The 20,743-nt window shown below is 39.2% G+C and overlaps 1 protein-coding gene across 1 annotated transcript; it reads left to right on the forward strand.

The window, feature by feature from the left end:
* Positions 1 to 11,649: 11,649 nt before the first annotated feature.
* Positions 11,650 to 15,243, forward strand: LOC144705712 (AMMECR1 family). The gene is made up of 5 exons (XM_078578485.1): positions 11,650 to 11,938; positions 12,321 to 12,440; positions 13,724 to 13,838; positions 13,940 to 14,033; positions 14,836 to 15,243. The coding sequence occupies exons 1-5, from the start codon at positions 11,835 to 11,837 to the stop codon at positions 15,039 to 15,041; spliced, it is 639 nt and encodes a 212-aa protein (XP_078434611.1). The 5' UTR covers positions 11,650 to 11,834; the 3' UTR covers positions 15,042 to 15,243.
* The last annotated feature ends 5,500 nt before the right edge of the window (positions 15,244 to 20,743 follow it).

Raw genomic sequence — 20,743 nt, forward strand, 5'->3', positions numbered from 1 at the left:
TGGAGGCCTCTGAGTCAATAATCCACGATGAAGATGAAGAAGCAAGAAAAGTGTGTGTGCCTATTGTGGATGGGGCAGATGTCGGTGATGGATGAGAAGATCCAAGTGGGCCTATGAATTGCAAGAATTCATGCAAATCAGCTAATGTGAGTGTTACCTGAAACGCCGGTAATGGGACACTTCACGGTGAGGGTGGAATTTGATTAGCTGAAGTTTCCACCGCTGGCTGGGCAGATTGTGATTTCCCTAACTTCTTCCAACATTTGTTCGAAGGGTGACTTTGTTTATAGAAGTAGGAGCATGGGGGAAAAGAATTATGTCCCTTCCTGCAAGGTGGTCGACTACCTTCAGTCCTCACAACAGATAGTGCCGATACCACCATTGCTAACGGAGTAGGAGAGGCCCCCTATGAGATGTTTGACACTCCTGTGGTTACTCGAGCTGCTTACTTGCTATATCCCCGCGTCCTTGCACCTTCTTTCTTGCAGTGGAGAAGATTTGAGTGATGTCAGGAACATGATCTCTAGAGAGAAGAGGACCCGTGATCTATGCGGAGATATACAGATGTAGTTTGCCAAGATAGGCGCCAGCTATCAACTCGTGGTGATAACGCTCCAGCATTCGCAAGTCTGTCGTAGCTGGCTGGTAGACGGCCAATTCTTGAATTATTGCCTGGATTTTCCCAAAGTGAGCTTAGAGCGTAGATTCTCCTTGCTTACATGAGAGGAGTGCTTCAAAGATTTCCACTATGTGACCAATATTGCTTCGATTGGCGTACATATTCTCCAACTTCGTCCACAGTTGCTTAGCGGGTTGGATATGAGCTAGGGGCTCGGCGATTGGTTGTTAAGTGCTCTTGAGTAGGGTACGCCAAACAGATATCCGTCTGTCATCTTGTATCGGACAACCGATATCTGATATTCGAGAAAAATTGGGACTGTACCAGATATCGGATATTAGATATCGGACGACATCTATCTCTGAGGGGTAGATGGATATCGGTACCGGATACCGTAGGCAGAGGGACGCGACGGACACCGGATGCCAGATATCGGTTTCGATATCCGGATATCGAAATTGGTATCTAGATCTCAGTACCGGTATCGACTGACAAAAATTAAGCTATCTATCTCACTCATTGGTTTATTTAAATCTAACAACTTACGTTTTGATATGTTATCAACCTCGATTAATATATACAATGTAATATTTTTATTTTCTTCCATATGGGATAACAAGATTCGCAGTTTACATTAAAATTTGAATCCTGTTATCCCATATGGAAAATTTATAAAATCATGTGATGTATGATAACACCCTAAATTCTGTCTTTATTTCATGTTATTAACACAATTTTATGCATTTAAAGAGCTTAAAATGGGGTTGTTATCATATATTTACATGAAAATAGTGTTTTCAAGTGATTTCTGATTTTTCCCTAATTTTCTGTTAATTCTATGAATTTTAAAGGATTTATTGAAGCTCGAAATAACTATTTTTGAATGAAAATGGCAAGTTTAATATTTAATTTCGACATTTATCAGCATGGGGATGAATCATTGAATTTTCTAGAATTTTCTATAATTTTTTACGAATTTTTAGGATTTTTTTTAGATTTATTTGAAGAGGAAATGTATTTATTCTAAGGAAAAAAGGTATATTTATAAGAGAAAAAAAAGTATTTATATCATTTTCGAACTTTGAAGGGCCTTTTTACAAAACCAACCAAACACAAATTTAAACTTCCCTCTCAACCTCTCTAATTGACCTCTTTGATCCTTTTATTTGGATCAAAGAAACCAATTTAGAGCTCCCAATCTCTTCTATTCATCTCATCTCTTCTACCCCCCCTTTCTAAACTTCTCTTCTAATTAGGGTGAGTTGGTCCTCATTGAAGATCAAATTCACTCTAATTAGGGTTAAACTACCAAGAAGATCATCAAATTGAATTCCTTACTAGCTTCCCTTGGACAACAGTCGTACTTATCACTACACATCTTAAGTAGAGTTTTTATAAATTTGATTGCATAAGACAAAATTCACAACGACAAGGGCTAAAAACTGCATAATTTCTACCCCTATTTTTGGCTTATCACTGTATATATTGCACAAGGTAAATATATGAAATGAATTAATATTATATCGATAGATTTTATTTATATTATAATCGTCTTATATATAATATATATTTATGATATTAATACTTTGTCTAATAAATACAAGCCAAAATTTCTTTTATCTTCCATATGGGATAAAGTATTCAGAGTTTGTTAATCTCGAAATCCTGCTGTTATCCCATATGGGAAAAAAAAAGTTCGACTTGTATGTATTACAACGCTAATAAAAAAATTAAAAGCTCTAATTACCCTCTACCGCAAGTTGATTCGCCTAATTTCTCTTTAATAATGAATGAAATATATTTTTATAAAATATATCGGTGTTGGATATCGAAAACTGATATCCACACCCGATATCCGGTATCGTCATCCTTCCCCTTGAGATGGAGACGGATGCCGACATCGAGACGAACATCGGTATTGGATATCGGCACTGTAGTAACCAATATCCGATACCGATATCCGATATCCAGATATCAAAAAAAATGGATGCCAGAAATTCCCTTCAGTATCCGATGCATCATCCGTCCCGATACCGGCATCCGATACCGATATCGGACGGGCGAACACTACTCTTGAGTATCCATGTTAATATGGTCGAGTCGAGCTGATTCCAATCTGCATATGCCGGTGATGTTATGTTGGGAGGTTCCTCCATTAGATGATTACCCAGGTTGTGGGACGTCAGGAAATGCTCAAATCCCGATGCCCATGACCCATAATTATTTACATTGAAGATATACCCCGGCTGAGTGAGTTGCGGCATGATAAAATATCGCGGTGCACCTTGTCCGAGTGGAGAAAGAACCCTTGTCAATAGGTTTGAATCATTTAGGTGATCCATACCTCAAGACTTGGCAAAGGATCACGGCTCGGAGATGATTGCCAACTTGGAAGATCGCCGGTATTGACAACGAGGGTGCCGAAAGAAGGCCGGGAAAACACTAGGAGGGCCGGCTGACTTGGAGTGGAGTAGTGGCGTTGCAGAGTTTGGCAATATGGCAACAAGATGTGATCCTATGGAAGTGATGCAAGCGACCGGGGGTGGACTTTAGGGCCCTAACAGGAAGTTGCAGAAAAGCTGTTGTGATCAGCGGTGGCGACGGGGGTGGAGCCGCGGTGGTGGTCGCGGTGGAGCCACTGCGGCGTTCGTAGTGGGGCCACGGCAGTTCACGGCGGCTGGCGCGGGGGATCGCAACAGCGGCTGCGGTGGAGCCGCGACAGCGGCCGTGGTGGAGCTGCCACGGGGATCCGCGTCGGCGGCTGCGGTGGTTCTCGACGGCGGCCACGGTGGTTTGCGGCATCTGCCGTAGTGGATCTTGGCGTCGGCTGTAGTGGATCCGCAGCAAGGAGCTGCGGTGGGGCAGCGGCAGCGGCCGCGATGGAGCCGCAGTGGCCGCCGCAATGGAGACGCGGCAGGGGCCACGAGAGGCCATAGCGAGGCCACTGGAGACCATGGGAGGGTGCGGTAGGGCCGCAAGAGAAGCAGTGCATAGCCGAGGAGCTACCACAGGGTGATCCTACGACCGGTGAGGAGGAGGACGGTGAGGAGACACAGTCACCTGATTGAGCTGGCAAGGAGAGGTCGGGGAGGAGGACGATTGTTGAGAAGGACAGGCGACACTTGAGAGAGACGTCGGTGCTGGAAGAGCAGAGGAACCAACACTCGTTTTTACCGGAAAATTTTTAATTTTAGGATCAATCGTTACTTTGATACAATGTGGAAAAGAGAGAATGATTGTATTCTTTTTTTATATTAATAAGAGAGGATTACAAGCCTTGATATAGGCTAATGACGGTAGGACTAGAGAATTAAGCCATGTGGGACAAGAGAGAGAGAGAGAGAGAATGATAGTGGATTAGGCGTAATGGGCGTGAGTGGAGTGTAGCAGAGGAAAGAGTTATAGCCATTGATAGCGACGGAGATGATGTCGGATACACACCGATGAGCGGTGGACGGGGGGCAATTGATGATGACAAGTAGTGGAGTTGGAGGTGGTGTGCGTGATGGTATAAACCTAGGTTATCAATAATGATAACCTAGGAAAAAGGATGAAGATGTAAGCAAAAAAGATGAAGATCGCACTAACCTTTTTGTCACGTTCCCAACAGGCTGAGTGGTGCTTTTTCTTTACATATCTTGATCTGAAAAATCACTCTCACTCCTAGAATGCAAGAAGATATCTTGATCTGACAAATTAATGATAAAATATAAGGGTGCTTTTTTTAGAACAATAGGATTTTCTATTTCAAAATCCAAGATGAATAGAGGGAATAGATATCATCGTTCAAATGTGGAGCAATCTCAGTCGTCTAATTTTATCTCTCCTCCAATCTTCTCGTGGATTGCCAGCATGGCACGTACTTCTAGAAGTGGAAAATTCAACAATGTCATTTAAAATATTTATACAAATGCAAAAATTATTCTTTTTTTCTATTAATTATTTTCTTCAAAAACTTGATGTTAGAAATTTCTGGTAGAAAATACATAAAAGTTTAAATTCATTCTAAAAATGTAATAAAACATTTTAAACTTTAATAAAATGAATTTATGATCATTTAAATGATAATAAACACATAAAATTACTATGAAAATTAGAATGATATTTGTGATTATCAGTAAGGGGGATGATAGTTGAGATAACAAAGAGAGGGTGGTGTGAAACCCATGATTCAAATGTGTAAAGACATGATGAGATAGTACAAGGGGATGATGGGATAGATGAACACTAATTTTAATCATGAAAATAAAAAATGTAAGGTTTAATGGTAAAGTTTATCTACGACTAGGAGAAGACCTGGGTTTGATTCCCACTGTCCTCCCATGGGGAAGTAATTTTCTATGATAACTAATTTATTATAGTTTACTGTAGATCCTTACATGGGGAAGAAATGATGCTTACCATGGATCCTCACATTTTGCGAAGATCACAGTGATCTACAAGTGCGTGTAAGGTCCCCCACTTTTCTATTGCCTCTTCTCACATAGTTAGGACACCGATAACGAGCTTGATGGATCTCAGAAACTCGCTTTCTTTAAATCAGCCCAATAATATTACAAGAAAGTTTAAGGATGATTTTTACAAAGTTCCAAGCCTCAATTTATAGATCAAATGGCATGTATAGAAAGAGGAGGTAAAGATGAAACTCAATCGACCTTTTGTATTGTTAGATATCAAGTGATAATACTATGATAACTATATTAATATCATGAAATTAATACGCTATTTATACTTGGATGATTCTTTATGATTTTATCAATTTTGAAATAGTTACATTTATTTATATCCAGTTTTTCTTACTAGTCTAAAATTTTGAGTACTTTCATATATTTTATGACATCATATTCATAATGAAAATATTTTTAATTCAAAAAGAGATATATCTATATATTAATTTTTTGACATTAAATTCAAAGTGATATTTTTATTTTAAAATAATAGTTTTAAAATTGTCCAAGAAATAAAATATATTTTATGGGTTTAATTCCAAAAACTAGTTTTAATATCTTAATGAAATAATATCTTAATTGGCTTTATTAATGCATTTTATGATTTTTTTCTAGATTTCCATGATTATCATGGCATGCCTGCGATCTAGAGAGAAAATCAGATGGGAGAGAGAAATCAAAGGGCCAATAATGATCAACTTCAAATGATCCAAAATACATTTCATGCTTACTTTTATTAGCATGGATTCATTTTTCATTACCCTTTCCATCTGTGTGGTTGGATCTATAACATATATACATTTAGCTCCTTGATTCATGTAAATAATGTATTATAATCAATCCTACTGTAGTATGACTTGTGAAAGAAAGTGATATCATGATTCATCAAGTTTTCTCAGTGTTATATGGCGATTGAAATTAGAAAGAGAAAGAGAAGTGGAGTGGCTCTCTTGTTGTCCCAAATTGCCTTGATCCTAGAAGAATACAAGGATCTATAATGAGTCTTATTGTGCTAACTTCATTTTCCTCTTAAAATTGTCAACCATCCATATCCAATTTATATGTCAGTGTCATTCATCACACCCATTTATTCCATTCATTGCATCATATGAGTGAGATTATATTGTGGTATTATATATAGATATTTTGGTGTCCTTCTTGAGTATCCCTTGAACACATGCCCAAAGTAGTAATATCCATATCATGATCTCATGGTTATTCACTAAGTCAGATTGTACATTCATGGATATTAATATACGCATCATGTGTGGTGTATTATAATGAATACATTGTATTAATGAACCTTAAATGATATATATAGAGTGTATGATTGACTTGTAGGGATTAGCTAAGTTGTGGGAGCCCTGCTCCCCCTCCCGCTCCCTCACCATCTTTCTATCCTCTCTAGGGCTTTTTGGCCCCTCTTCCCCCCCTCCTTGCTTCAACTTCCCACCTTGCTCGGTTACTTCAGCTCCCTATTGACCATCCTCGTAGGAAGATCCCACTTGATGTTGTTGATATTGAAAGTATTTAGGACTTGAATATCTAGTATGCATGTCAATTTTTTGTGTTTGGATATAGTGGAGTATCGATCAGCTGAACTTGATCATGAAAGTGTCGTCGACTTTGGGCAGGGATTGGTGGCAGGCTGGTTGTTGGGGTTGGATGGCATGATGACGAAACAATTGGGTTTATAGGTTGAACATAGCTCGTTGGAGAGGACCATATGGAGATCATCATAGCTAAAGAAAAATTGACCATAAGGGGACACCCACTTGATGAAGAAAATCTCTTCTTAGATGGCGGGCTGTAAGAACCCATGGCAAGTTATTCCTATATCTGATATTTCTTCATTTTATATTCCCGTCAACAGTTCACCATAACGAAAGAGAAATATGGAGGGAAATGACTAGAAAGGGAGATAGAGAGAGAAAGGAAAAGAAGGGAATGTGAAGTCACATTCATTACCAACAATTCTAAATCTAGTTATGTTGATGGTCGCCATAACCATCAACACGAATTTTTCTACTTTTACTTTGACATTGACTAGTCAATCTAGCTGAACTAGGGTCAGATCGAGCCCAAAGAAGACTTGATGGAACCGGAAATGGTAACAGGTCTTTACTATAAACCAGGACGGAATAGGGACCATCAAACCCCATTGGATTGAGTTTGACATTTAAGATTAAGGATCATCTATCACGCGGCTTAACTTGTGGGGCTGAATTAGCAGTTTAGTAATGCTTCAGCTTGATAATCCCAAATAACATGTTAACTTTCTTAGTAATTTCATGTATTATATGTATTTTTTCTCATTGAAACAATCATAAAGTCCAAGTTATTAAAAATTAAAAATGATTTATTACATTTTTAGTGAAGTTCCAATTTTCTATATTCTACGGTATTTTGTATAATTTTTAACATAAATTTATTACATAAAATATTTTTATAGGTAAGAAAAAGTATCTAATGGTTTATTATATTTTTAGAATTTTGTTCTGATTTTTATGGGTTTTCTGGTATTTTAGTGTATTTTTATGACATTAAATTGATAAAAGAACATAACTTTATAATTCAGATCATGCAAATTTGAATTTATATAATTATTTTGAATGAAGTTTTGACCTTTTCAACTCCTGAAGTTGTGTAACATGCTGGCAATCTGCAACACTAAATGGAGAAGAGCAAAAATCAGATGGCTCATATTGCTCCAAATTGAAACGATGCCATCTAACAATTGAGTCAGAGTTTTGGGCTGAAATTTTGAGGGCAGTTCAACCTTTCACTCCTATATCTATTTATTATATTTAATATATAAATATAAAACCCTCTCATTTTAAAAATTCACCCTTAGATTTCATTTCTAATTACGATTAACAGAGTGATTTGCTTATTTAAAATCTCGTTTGGGTATGTTCTTGTACTCCAATAGCAAATTATTGAAGGAGTCAGGTTTAGATCAAGACACATGAAGAAAAAGCACCACTCGCCCCATTGGGTACCTGACAACAAGGTTACTGTGATCTTCATCTTTTTCTAACTCACATCTTTATCCTTTTTTCCTAGGTCATCATCAATGATAGCCTAGGTTTCCACTATCATGCACACAACCTTCAACTAGTGTGTATCATCCTCCATCTCCATTGCACCTGTGACAGTAAAATCATCATCATTTTCTCCCGCTTCGTCGTTCATCGATGTTTATCTGCCATCAATTCGCACGATATCTCTTTCATCTGCTCAACTCCTCTCACATGCATCCCTGTCTACGGTCACCCAATGCTCTCATAGCATTGACTAAGGTATTTTAAATTAGACTTAATAAGTATTTTTCTATCAAAGATATTAAAATTCTCAAAATTATTTTATAAAATTTGAATAAATTAGGATAAATTGGATTAATATTTCTCAGACATTTATATAATTGTTTTGAATAACTTTTCCCAAGTTTGATTTCTTTTATTTAAATTTAATTCTTAAATTTGATATAAAATTTAGAAAATAGAAATTGAAGATTAAATTTGCTTATTCAATACCTGTTCCCTGTGGATTATGTTGGGTTCTGGAGGTATTGACATGGATGGAGAAATCAAAACGATATGCAGCGGAAGACTTACGTGAAATCATATGGCATCGATAAAAACCATAAAACGAAGTACCTTTGCAAAGATCACATCCGTGATGTCTTGGATCTCGGAGCGAGACGACTTGAGTTGCTCAACTATGCAGCCTCTAGATGTATCCACGCGGTCCTCGGCACACCAGATCTCCTACTTCTCGTTGACGAGCCCTGTTCAACCTCCATCGATGTCGTTATGCCGTCCCGATCACATCGGGAGTGGAGAGGGGGTGTGGGGAGAATGGAGAAGAATGGGAAAAAGCCCTTGAACAATTCTGGCCTTGGTGAATTTCTTTCAGGGCCTTCCCCTATTTATACTTAGTGGGTTTTTTCATAAAACCCCAAAACTTAAGTATATCATCCGACGTCCAAAAGACCATTTGCGTGTGACCCTCTAGGCCCATGTATCAGTCTAGTTAATGACTCTAGTGGCCCAATAACCTTTATTGGCCTTCCAAATTGAATAACTATATCATCATATAGATTAAATAATGTTGGATTGATTTAACCCAATAGATATGTTTAGTCTCCAACATGTGGGGTGCCAAGCTATACCTCGTGCTTTAGAAGATACAAATGAGTGTGTAATGACTCACTCATAGAACCTGTTCATCATTGGTTATCGTGTACATGTAGTCCCTCATCCACTTGATGCTCCTAGGATGACTTAGGATATGGTCAACTGTCAAACCCTAATCGGTCATCCGAGTTAGTACTGACGCATTTGGAAATCATTAGAGAACTCTCCTTCGATATTTATCTTCATTGGCCAAAGATTTCATCACATCGACTTCCTTGAGTTGTCACCTATTATACAAAAGGTGGACGATTTCATCTTGACCACTCAATTGTCTTCGACAACTTCTTGATGCACTTGAACTAAGATTATTTAGAATCCCATGATTAGGGTTACATAGGTCATAGTCAAAGTACAATTGTCCGTCCACAAGATGTCTTTGGTGTCTCAGATCTAAGGACCACTTACACAACCGTGACGTGAATCAACCTGATTGATAGTTCGATATAATACCATTTAGGGATTCGTACGGATCAGTTCAGTGAAATCTTTCCACTAAAGAGCACCCACTATCAATCCTTAGTGTCTCCGCACTAATGGCTATGGTAATGGTCATACTCATCATATGAGCGAGTCTAGATAGTGTTGTTCTATCTGGATACTTCGATGTCTTTCTCATGTATCTGTTGAATAGGATGTTTAGAACACGTGCTTTAAGACTAGGGATCTTTGTATTACGATCTAATCATAATTCACTAAGTCTGAACATGTATTAATGGAGTTCATTATAAGCATCACACATGTATTATAATGAGTATGTTCTATTAATGAACATGGAAGGAGACATGGAATGTGTGATTAGCTTGACGGCCACATATATTTCCATCAGATTCTGTACTTACGCACTATATGCTTATAAGAAAATTATAAATATTGTTGTCTAAATCAGAAGCCTTAAAAACATATTCAACCCTAATTTATGGTTCATCACAGCTTTGACCTTCTTAAACAAGTCAATTACCCTTCACAATTGCAAGAAAGGTTTTTGAGTATATTAGAGTTTGAGGGCGAAGTAGCGGGGTGAACACCTTGAGACATGAAATTGCATACTATATTGACATGAGAATTTATGGAGTCACCCACGACAAGCTACACACAAGCAGATAGTATAGCACGTGGTTGTTACATCAGCTATGGCTTAAAGGCACCACACATGACCCACATGGTCGTCTCTCCCAACAAAAAGCTAGAATGTCAATTTCATCACCCTACTCCCACAATGTGTGTGGGCGCACACGAATGATTATGCCTGATGCAGCACACACGTACAAGTCTTTGACAAATGATGCACCTCAATGCTTTCAATGGATTTGACTCCCTATGCAGAGCATCTGGAGGCTGTGGTAATGAGAATGAGGTCTCCATACCCCCATGTCAGCACCACCCATGGCCAGTCAACATTTTACACAAAACCGACATCTACTCTATGCAAGTCTGGCCCAAGGACTAGGACGGGCATCACTGCATTTGCGCTGCAAGTAGGGCATGCACGGTGTTCGCGCATGTTTGTCGTTAGTTTGTGGCACATCCGTTGTTACTTGGCCCAACCTTGCATCCACTGCCCGTCACACATGCGACAAGATGTTGGTTGTCATTGCCACTAAGAGCACACAGAGCATTGCCTCTCTTGCAGACCAGTTGCAAGAAGGATGTTGGGAGAGCTCCTAGTCGGCGGCATGCCGCCATGCACAACTCAGCCAATGCGCATGCCAGCGGAAGCTCCAGGGTCCCACAGGATAAGTGCAACACTGGTGTAGGGATTGGGCACATAGCCGCCATAACAGAAACCCAAACAGATTGGAGGCCTCGCCGGCAGTCTGCTATTTTAGGTCAGATTGACTGATGGGGCTGGTTTTGGTTCGGGAGTCAACCCGGAACAGGACCAGATATGATCTCTAAAATGTTTGTTTATGCTTAGGTTTAGTAAAAATACTAAAATTAAAGTACGTGTTACATTCATGCACTTCACCCTGCTCAGCCGATTGTCGCCTCCCCTTCTTGATCCCCAATTCTCCGTCTTCCACTCAGTGTCCCCCCCATTGGAAGAGTTGATTCATGTGGGTTTTCTTGCCCTGGATTTATGAACCGGTTCAACCAGGAACCGGTTCGATCGGGCCGGTTTTCCCATCCAGAATTCGAACCGGCAATAATCTTTTTTCCCTGATTTACCCAAAACACCCCTGTAAGCAGAACGGACTACGGGGCTCCACGTGTCCAAACACCCGCACGTGTTAACCAGCGGTGACGTCACCGAACGAAAAAGTAGATTATGGACCAAAAGCGGTAGTGTTACCGCATACGGTCACCTCCTATCTAGAAGGACATTTCGGGTATTACACCATGGCTCGTATTTCGAGGATTTGATGTTTAGAATGAAGAACACGCATGTTACTTAACGTCAAAGATCTCTCCTTTCTTCTTCTAATTCCTCCCCTTGTTCTTCGGAGATTGTTGGGGAGGTTGTTCTTTCGATCTCGATTCTATCTGTCGACGTTGGATCTTCGTCGGATTGCGTTGATTCTCCGTCGATTCTATTTGGCCGAGCGGTGAGCCCCATTTCTCCAGTACAGAATGGTATCCGCAAATCGGGAAATGGTGGTCTACTGCTTCGACACGCTTATCGCTCATTACAACAGCGAGGATGCGCCTCCCCCGGACTTCGATGATGGCCATCAGTAAGATTTCCGATTTCTTTTGGCGGGATTTGGTCAGTTTTTTATTGCTTACATCATGATCTGCTTGAAGATTCTATTTTGCTAGTTTCCGATTGAAAATATCGCAGTTTTTCCTTGAGCTTTCTATTCCGATTCAATTATCCTTCTTCGTTCTCCTTTCCGATGTCTCTTTACATCATCTAATTTAACTTCCTTATCCATTTGTTTGTCCCATTTAATTACGTAGAGTTGAGTGTCGTATCTACTTTATTACGCTTATCAATCATGTTAAAATATCAAATTTTAAATGTGTTGAGATGATTTGGAGAAGAAGAGATTTTGGGTTGGAAATTTATCATAGCTTTTCACCAGAATCTTAATCCTGGCATAACCCTTTGTACAGTCCACTGTTTGTTACATGGAAGAAGTCTATCAACGGCGGAGAGCCTCGCCTTCGTGGATGCATTGGAACTTTAGAAGCGAGGGCATTGACCATTGGATTCAGGGACTATGCCTTGACCAGGTAAAATTAATTAAAGAAATTCAAATCTTATGTATATCATCATGTTCATCATCTTCTGTGTGAGTTAGAAGCGTGAACACATGTTGCTCACTTCGTGAAGTAGATAGAGGCCATAACCAACCAGCCTGAGGCTGAAGCCCGAAATGATTGGGGATGAGTTGCCTGTATGCAGCCCTATCTGAGGCCTGATTACCCACTCGGCTAAGGTTATCCTCGCCACATTTTCTTTCTTTTTTCCTCTGTGTGATGGAGAATGTGCAGATGGAGAAGCGTCTCTGATGGAAGAAAGACTGAGATTTTGTTGACCTTAATCTTAATGGAATGGATGATCTATGGGCCAGATTACACCTGCTTATTGATCTTTTCCCACCCGCTGGGTTAAAGTTTACACCAAATCTTCCGAGAATTACTCCTGAATTTGTCTTTTTTGGTGACTATGCTGCTCATATTATTTTGTGCAGATACTGGTTGAAGATTCTCTCTCTCTCTTGCTATCAATCTATCTGTCTCTCTCGAAATATATCTATCTCCATCTATCTCTCGTTCTCTCTCTCCGTTTTTATATATATGTCTCTCTCTCTCTCTCTCTCTCTCTCTCTCTCTCTCTCTCTCTCTCTCTCTCTCTCTCTCTCTCTCTCTCTCTCTCTCGCTCTCTCTCTCTCGTTTTCTTGCCCTCGCTATATCTCTAGCTGTCTTTTTTCTACGGTTCTCACTCTATCTATATCTGTCTCTCGTTCTCTCTCTCTATCTTTATCTGTCTCTCGTTCTCTGGCTCTCTCTATCTCTATCTATCTCTCTGTCCGTTTTTGTCTATCTATGTATATGTCTCTCTCTCTGGACATATATATTTATCTGTCTCTCTTTCTGTACATATATATATTTATCTGTTTCTCTCTCTATATACATTTATCTTTCTCTCTATCTATTGGTCTCTGTGTCTCTCTCTCTATTGATCTATCTGTCTGTCTGTCTCTCTATCTATCTGTCTGTCTCTCTCTCTATCTGTCTATTTATTTATCTCTCTCTGCCTTTCTCTCTCTTTATGTATCTATCTGCCTGTCTCTGTCTGCATCTATCTCTATCTGTCTATGTATATATATCTCTCTCTGCCTCTCTTTCTCTCTCTCTCTCTCTTTCTATTTATATATTTACCTTGCCCAACTTTTATGCAGATCTTTATGGCATCTATACCAATCTACATGCCAGATATACCAATTATAGAATAATTTGGAGTTCAGATAAAATGTGTCTAATTGCCCTCAATTATAATACTCCTCTGGCAGTGCTCTGAAGGACAGGCGTTTTCCTCCGATTCAAGCCAAAGAACTACCTCACTTGGAATGTACAGTTTCAATTCTTACTAATTATGAAGTTGCAATCCACTACCTTGATTGGGAAGTAAGCTTCTCTAATTATGTGTTTTCCATTTATTACATCGAATGCCAGAAGTTTTCCTTCATATTCCATCTTCAATCTCAATGTGGACACTTCATCTGCAGATTGGAAAGCACGGTGTGATTATCGAATTTACTGACCCCACTTATAATTCAAGACGCAGCGCAACATACTTGCCGGAGGTGGCAGCTCATGAAGGTTTCTCTCTATCTCTCTTCCCTTCCCTCCCTCTCCCTCTCTCTTTCTCTCTCTAGCTACCTCTCTCTCTTTCCCTCTCTCGGCCTACTTTGTCTGCCTCTATCTTTCTAAGTAACTCTCTCAATCTATCTAAGATTCTCCTCTCTCTCACTCTTTCTTTGTATGTCTATCTGACCCTGTCCTTCTCAGTCTCATTATCCTACTCTCTCTCTCGCTCTTTCCCCTCTCTCCCTCTGTTTGTCTATCTGACTCTGTCCTCAGTCTCACTGTCGTACTCTCTCTCTCTCCTCTGTCTCTCTCTTTATCGTGCTCTCGATCTCCCTCTGCCAGTCTATCTGATTCTCTCTTTGTTTGTTTCGCTATCTGACTCATTCTCTCCCTAACCATTTATCTAGCTATCTATCTACTCATCTCAATCTAACTCCCCGTTATGTATATAACACACCCACACAATCTAACACACTCACGCACACTCTCACACTCTATATATGCATCTTCCTGTCCAACATATATGCCCACACACTCTCAATCTACTTATCTAACCATACACACATGCACTCCCCCTCTTTGTCTATCTAATTCACACACACACTCTCTCTGTCTATCTATTAACACACTCTCTATCCTTCTATATGTCTACTTAGTCTCTCTCTCTCTCTCAAAGTTTTCGATAGCAGGAAGTCAGAATTTGGGTACATTGTCAAAGACATCACCACACTGTCACAGCTAGAGATATAGCAACTTTTTCTTAGTAATGGGTTAATCATTATCAGCAAATATTTTGGTTATATCTCTGTTGCAGGGTGGACTAAAGTGGAAACAATCGATTCTCTAATGCGCAAAGCTGGCTACAGTGGATCTATTACAGAGACTCTTCGCCGCCGTGTCCAGTTAACTCGCTACCAGAGCACACTCTGCTCCATGCACTTCAGCGACTATGTTGCCCACGTCAAGAAGATTAGAGGCTCCCCACCGGCGATCAACGGCACGAGGCACATCATTCTCTGACTGTACTGTCCTCTCAACTTATGTCTATCGTTAATTATGAATATCTGTCCACATACATTGGCCCTGATTGGTTTGATGCGTTTGGGAAGGGGATGGGTAAAGTGGATGTATGGTAGTATTTCATGAATGGGAAAGCTGGACTATTCCTCTAAACATGTGCTATCCCTATTTATATAAATCTTCCTTGATCCATTGACCATTATGCATGATGCCATGGGGGGGTGGATGGATCATGTTGAATGGGTGATGTCATTGCATGGTTGCCAAAGCTGGAGACGTCACTGGCCATTTGTGGCCATCCTTATTTCTGTTATCTCTCTACATTATTCTACCATCATTTGTATGATGCTATTTTGTCAAGATAGGGCAATGTGGGATTAATGATGGAACACTACATAGATCATAGATAAGGATGGCCTATCCTGTGGCCATCAATGTGGAGACACTAAGGACAAATAGTGGGTCATTGCATGGGCGACAATGCCGGAGACGTCCATTGGTGGTTTGTGGCCATCCTTATTTATGCATATCTCTCCACATTCACCTGACATCGTTCTTTTCATATGATTGCATTGAGGCAGGGAATGTGGGATTAATGATGGAATGCAACATAAGTGATAGATGGGATGCTGAAATGGTCGTCTAAGCATATACTTGCATAGGCACCGTACAGCACAGTCACCACCTGTATGCTACTTGTAACCAGTCTCCCACTCATTGCTAGTTTCCACATTGACAGCTAGTATGCTGCGCATCGTTAGTTTGAAATAGTGCCACAAATGAACTCAATTTGGAGGTGATTAATTGTTGAAAGCCCCCATTGGATGTTCTAAAAATATTGTAATGTGATATTAACTCTTTAAATATAAATAGTTAGGATGAGCATGGGTCGACTCTATGGAGGAATATAAATTAAAAGATGATAAGGTATAGTTGATACGATAAAATATAGAAATATGTGAGAAGAGGGGAGATGAGAATATGATAAGAAAGAATAATAGAGTTGATGTGGATACATAAATGCAGGATAAGGTATAGATATAGTTGAAGATGTAAGAATAAAGAGGGGATGAGAATGTGGATAGATAGATAAGTGTGTAAAAGAATTTGAAACTGATTTTTGAACTAGGGAATGGAAAATTGATGATAGGAATTGTGGAAAGGGTGAATGCATGGATTAATTAGTTTAAATATGAAGAATTAAATGATTTAATTCAAGGGGAGTTGAGATGACGATAGTAATGTGGACAAAGAGTTGACATTGGATCCTTATCTGCCATTAGGATCATGTGACTTTCTTTGAAGATGGACTATGTTTCTCTGTTGAATTTAGGCTTAACCCAGGGACACCTATAAATTTTGATAGATTCGCCACATATGCCTATGCGCTTCAAGAAACATAAGCAGTTACTCTATTGATGGATTGTGGCATTGTGAATTGTGGCACCATAATGAAGCATTTTCTCAATCATTAACAACAGGCATTAGTCACAGTCTAAAAGATGGAAACACCACTTGTAGGAAGACACCATGATTTGCACTAGGTTGATAAAATACTTTCCTGCCTAAAATTTTAATTTTTTTTACGAACCTGATGTTGGAAATTTTCATAAAAATGCCTAAAATATATACATATATCATTATAAATATATATTTAAAAAATTAATACTGATGGCATGCAGATCTGTTCATTTTAATGTTAATAAAAATGGAAAATCAATGGTATTAACGCGCATCTCCATCAAACTCATTGAGTATCAACATCTTCACGGTGATTACCTGCCAAAATTTTCAATAAAAAATAATTAACTGCCTAACTTGGATTGACTCAAGAAAAGAAACTTTTAGATAATGGACATATAATTTTTCTGCATGTGTGATGAAATGTGAAAACATGCAAATTATTGGGTTGATACATTGATATTTAGATATTTTATGGATGAAACTAATTGTACATGTGTGTTATCAAGCATAAAGATAGAATCTATTTTTAGAGTGATATCCTGATTCTTGTGAATTTAATGTTCTTTTAGGACTTTTACAACATTATATTCTTAAATGATTTATTTTTATTAAGCTGGAATATGTTTTCTGAAGTTCTGCACAGTATATTTGGGAAGATATTAAATTCCTCAAACAGAATCTGTATCTTATATATTTAAGACTTATATTTAATTTAAATATAAATTAATTAATATTTTCATTCTTAAAACTGTACCCTGGTATATGTCACCATTCAATTAGATCGAATACCAACCAATCATTACTATGGGCGGTGATTAGTGCAGCTGATCATTGCAAAAGGCACCATTATTGCATTGCAAATTGCAATTCCATGATGCCAATTATTGACTGGCCCCTTCTCATTTTTTTGATTGCGGGAGATGAAAAAGACAATATTAAAATTGCAAAAGTCATTCATTTGTGTGTTAATCAAAGTTGAAAAGCCATTAAAAAGATGGTGCTCTTACTTAGTGATACATCATTGGCGTAAAATGAAGGAAACACGTTGACATGGCCCCAGAACTTGTTCCATTTCTTGCAAAAGATGAAGAGAACATGCCAATCATTAAAAGGGAATTATCAAGATTCCGCCATAAGTGTTAGGCGACGGATGACAAAATAGAACAGACTGAATGGTGATTTAGTATGTCATGGGTAGGGAAGGACATGGTCTCATTGAAGTTCAGTCAGATTGGACCAAACCAAAGCGGTCCATTGGTTAGCCTTTTCAGGGCTGACTGAACATTTGGTCCGGTTTTGGTTCGCAAATCAAACCTGATGGAAGACCATCCATGTAAATAAATATATAATATTATATTATAATAACTCTCTCCCTCTCTCCTTCTCATTCTCTCCCCCTCTCTCTATCCCCCCTCTCTCCCTCTAGCAGTCCCTCCCTCTCTCATTGTCTCCTCTCCTTCTCTCGAACTCTCCCTTGTGCTCTCTCTCTCTCCCTCTCTCGCCCTCTCTCCTGCTTTCACACTCTCTCCCTCTCACCTTCTCCCTGCCCCTCCCTTTCATACACTCTCCCTCTTGCCTTCTCCCTCCCTTGCGTTCTCTCTCCCTCATTCTCTCACCCTCTATCCTTCTCTTCCGCTCTCGCTCACCCTCTCTGATAATACATATTTTTAGTAGGTTACCTCTGATCATATTTACATGTGTATTTGCATTAAATCGATTATATATGCGTGTTATCAAGCTTAAAATGATTAAATCCATTTTTAGACTGATGTCCTGAATTATGTGAAATTTTATGACATATTCTAAAAGAAAATAATTTTATGAGTCAAAATATGATTTTTTTTCTAAATTTTACAACTTATATTCATAAATATATGATTTTTCTAAGTCGAAATATATATTTGTTTATATTTTTCGGGTTCATATTTAATTTGTAATAATTTTTATAGATTTTTTGGGTTTTTATTTCCACAATGTGACGTGCGAATCGAACAGTGACCAGCCAATGATTAAGGTTAATCGTTATTCTTTAACTTTTGACTGGTCAAAAGTTGCAACGCCGATGATGTGTCACGGACACATGGTGGCATGTGTATGTTAAGGAGATAACAATGCACCAGTCTGAAGAGGCGTACAACGTTCGACTGCTGATAACGGTCGACTGCTGCTATTTCTCAACAGAGGATCAACAACGGTCAATCGCACAACAATCATATTAAGGCCTATAAATAACTGTGTAATACATTAGATCAATGAGGCTTTTCTTTCTATTGTGTCTCCCAGGGCGGATCCGTCCGTCGCCCTGTCCATCCTCTTACCCCCGTCTATCTCTTTTTCTCTCTGTTGTTTCAGCCTAAAAGGCTTGTTGATGAAGATCGTGAGATGCCCCTTCTCTCTTCTTCTTCTCTACTTCTATCTTCTTGGTTACGGGGCATCTCATGTGGGGCATCTCATGTTTCTTAACAGTGTACATGTGGCACACACATGTACACGTAACAGCGATGCATCATTTAATTATTGGAGGAGAAGAGAGAAGACGCTGATGAGCCAAACACTGACACGCTGTCACTGCACACGTCCTCTTATATTTAAATATTATTATTTGAAATATTGTTATTCCTTCTATTTTTCTTTTTTCCAAAATGAGACTCATGGCACAAAGGGAATGCGACTCATGAAGAGGATGAATCTGAGCCAATCATAACATTAAATGTCACGATGAGACAAAACCCTAACAGAACGACATGACGGCACTGACGGGGATGAGGAGAGAAATCTTTTGATTAAATCAACGACTAGGAATCATCCAACTTCTAGGCTCGATATTTGATGATCCAGAATTCTGATTGAGCTGAAAATTTAAGAGTATCTTTGTCTTTGTATCCTCTATCCATCCTTACAGTTGGATTTATATTGAGCTCACAATCTGTCTAAACAATAGATTTAAGCTCACTATCACCTAAATAGTCATGTTGAAACAAAGTGAAGTTTTATAGGTCCATCAAATGTGCTCTTGGTGTTCTGAGTGCTTGGAGAGGATTAACAAAGAAGTGGGGAGGCTGATCTGCATTAGGAAGATGCCTTCATCCCAGATGAACATATGGATCTAAGGTTAGCCTCTTGCGTTACAAATTTTCATTCTTCAACACATTTAGGTAGAACATCTATCACTCTTATCCATCATCAACATCCATCCTCATCCAAAATCATCAATATCTATCAGCTTCTACCATCCACCTCACGTGTCACCTATGTCATCATGATCTCGTCATGTGTATCAGTCTCCATTCATCTATGAAAACCGAAACCACTATTTTTCCCCTTTTGCACTCATCACTCTACTCCCCATTTCACTACCTTCATCACCATGTACCGGACCATGATCTTCATCCCGTCTCACCTTCACACTCTCTTATATTTTATTAAACCCTGAATTATAAAATCCTAAATGAGATAGTCCTTATCATTATCATTTTGTATAATCACTTTTTGTGACTTTCTCTTCATCCTTCTCTATTGTTTTCACTCGCTCGATCATGATCACTGCTTGTGCATTTCTCATCTCACTCTTCTCAAATAGGAGTAATCCCAAAATCTGATCACTACCTTTTACGCTATACATATCCCTTCTCGTCATCTCAAATTCATTCAATAGAGAGAGATTTTTTCTTTAGATCCATTCATGTGGAGACGACCCTTGCTCATCGCTATCTAGATAAATTATTCATGAGTAAAGATTTATAATCATTACTGATTAAACTCAAATTCACAACGATGTAATTTTACCTTAATTTTAAATATATATCACTTTCTCCTGCTATGCCTTTCTCAGTCTCTCCCTCTCTCTTGCCCTCTCTCCAGCTTTCCCACTCTCAATCTCTCCCTCTCCCTCTCTCTCTCGCATCCTCTCTACTGCTCTCGCTCTCTCCCTCTCTCTCTCTCACGTGCTCCCCTGCTCTCACTCTCTCCCTCTCTCTCTCTCTCACGTGCTCCCCTGCTCTCACTCTCTCCCTCTCTCTCTCGTGCTCCCCTGCTCTCGCTCTTTCCCTATCTCCCTCTCTCCCTCTTGTATTTTCTTAGTCTTGCACGATCTCAGTCTCCCTCTCCCCTCTCTTTCTTCCACACTCCCTCTCTCTCACAGTTTCACTTTCTCCCACACTCCCTCCCTCTCACTGTCTCACTTTCTCCCTTTCTCCCTCATGTATTCTCTCTGTCTTGCACTATCTCAGTCTCACTCT

This window comes from Wolffia australiana, chromosome 7 (genome assembly GCF_029677425.1).
Source record: "Wolffia australiana isolate 7733 chromosome 7, ASM2967742v1".
NCBI lineage: Eukaryota > Viridiplantae > Streptophyta > Magnoliopsida > Alismatales > Araceae > Wolffia > Wolffia australiana.

Excerpts from the sequence above, each read along its gene's own strand:
- LOC144705712 (XM_078578485.1), top strand. The coding sequence starts at position 11,835 with ATGGTATCCGCAAATCGGGAAATGGTGGTCTACTGCTTCGACACGCTT. Across the intron at positions 13,839-13,939 it reads TCCACTACCTTGATTGGGAA|ATTGGAAAGCACGGTGTGAT; the intron begins GTAAGCTTCTCT and ends CTTCATCTGCAG. Across the intron at positions 14,034-14,835 it reads GGAGGTGGCAGCTCATGAAG|GGTGGACTAAAGTGGAAACA; the intron begins GTTTCTCTCTAT and ends TCTCTGTTGCAG.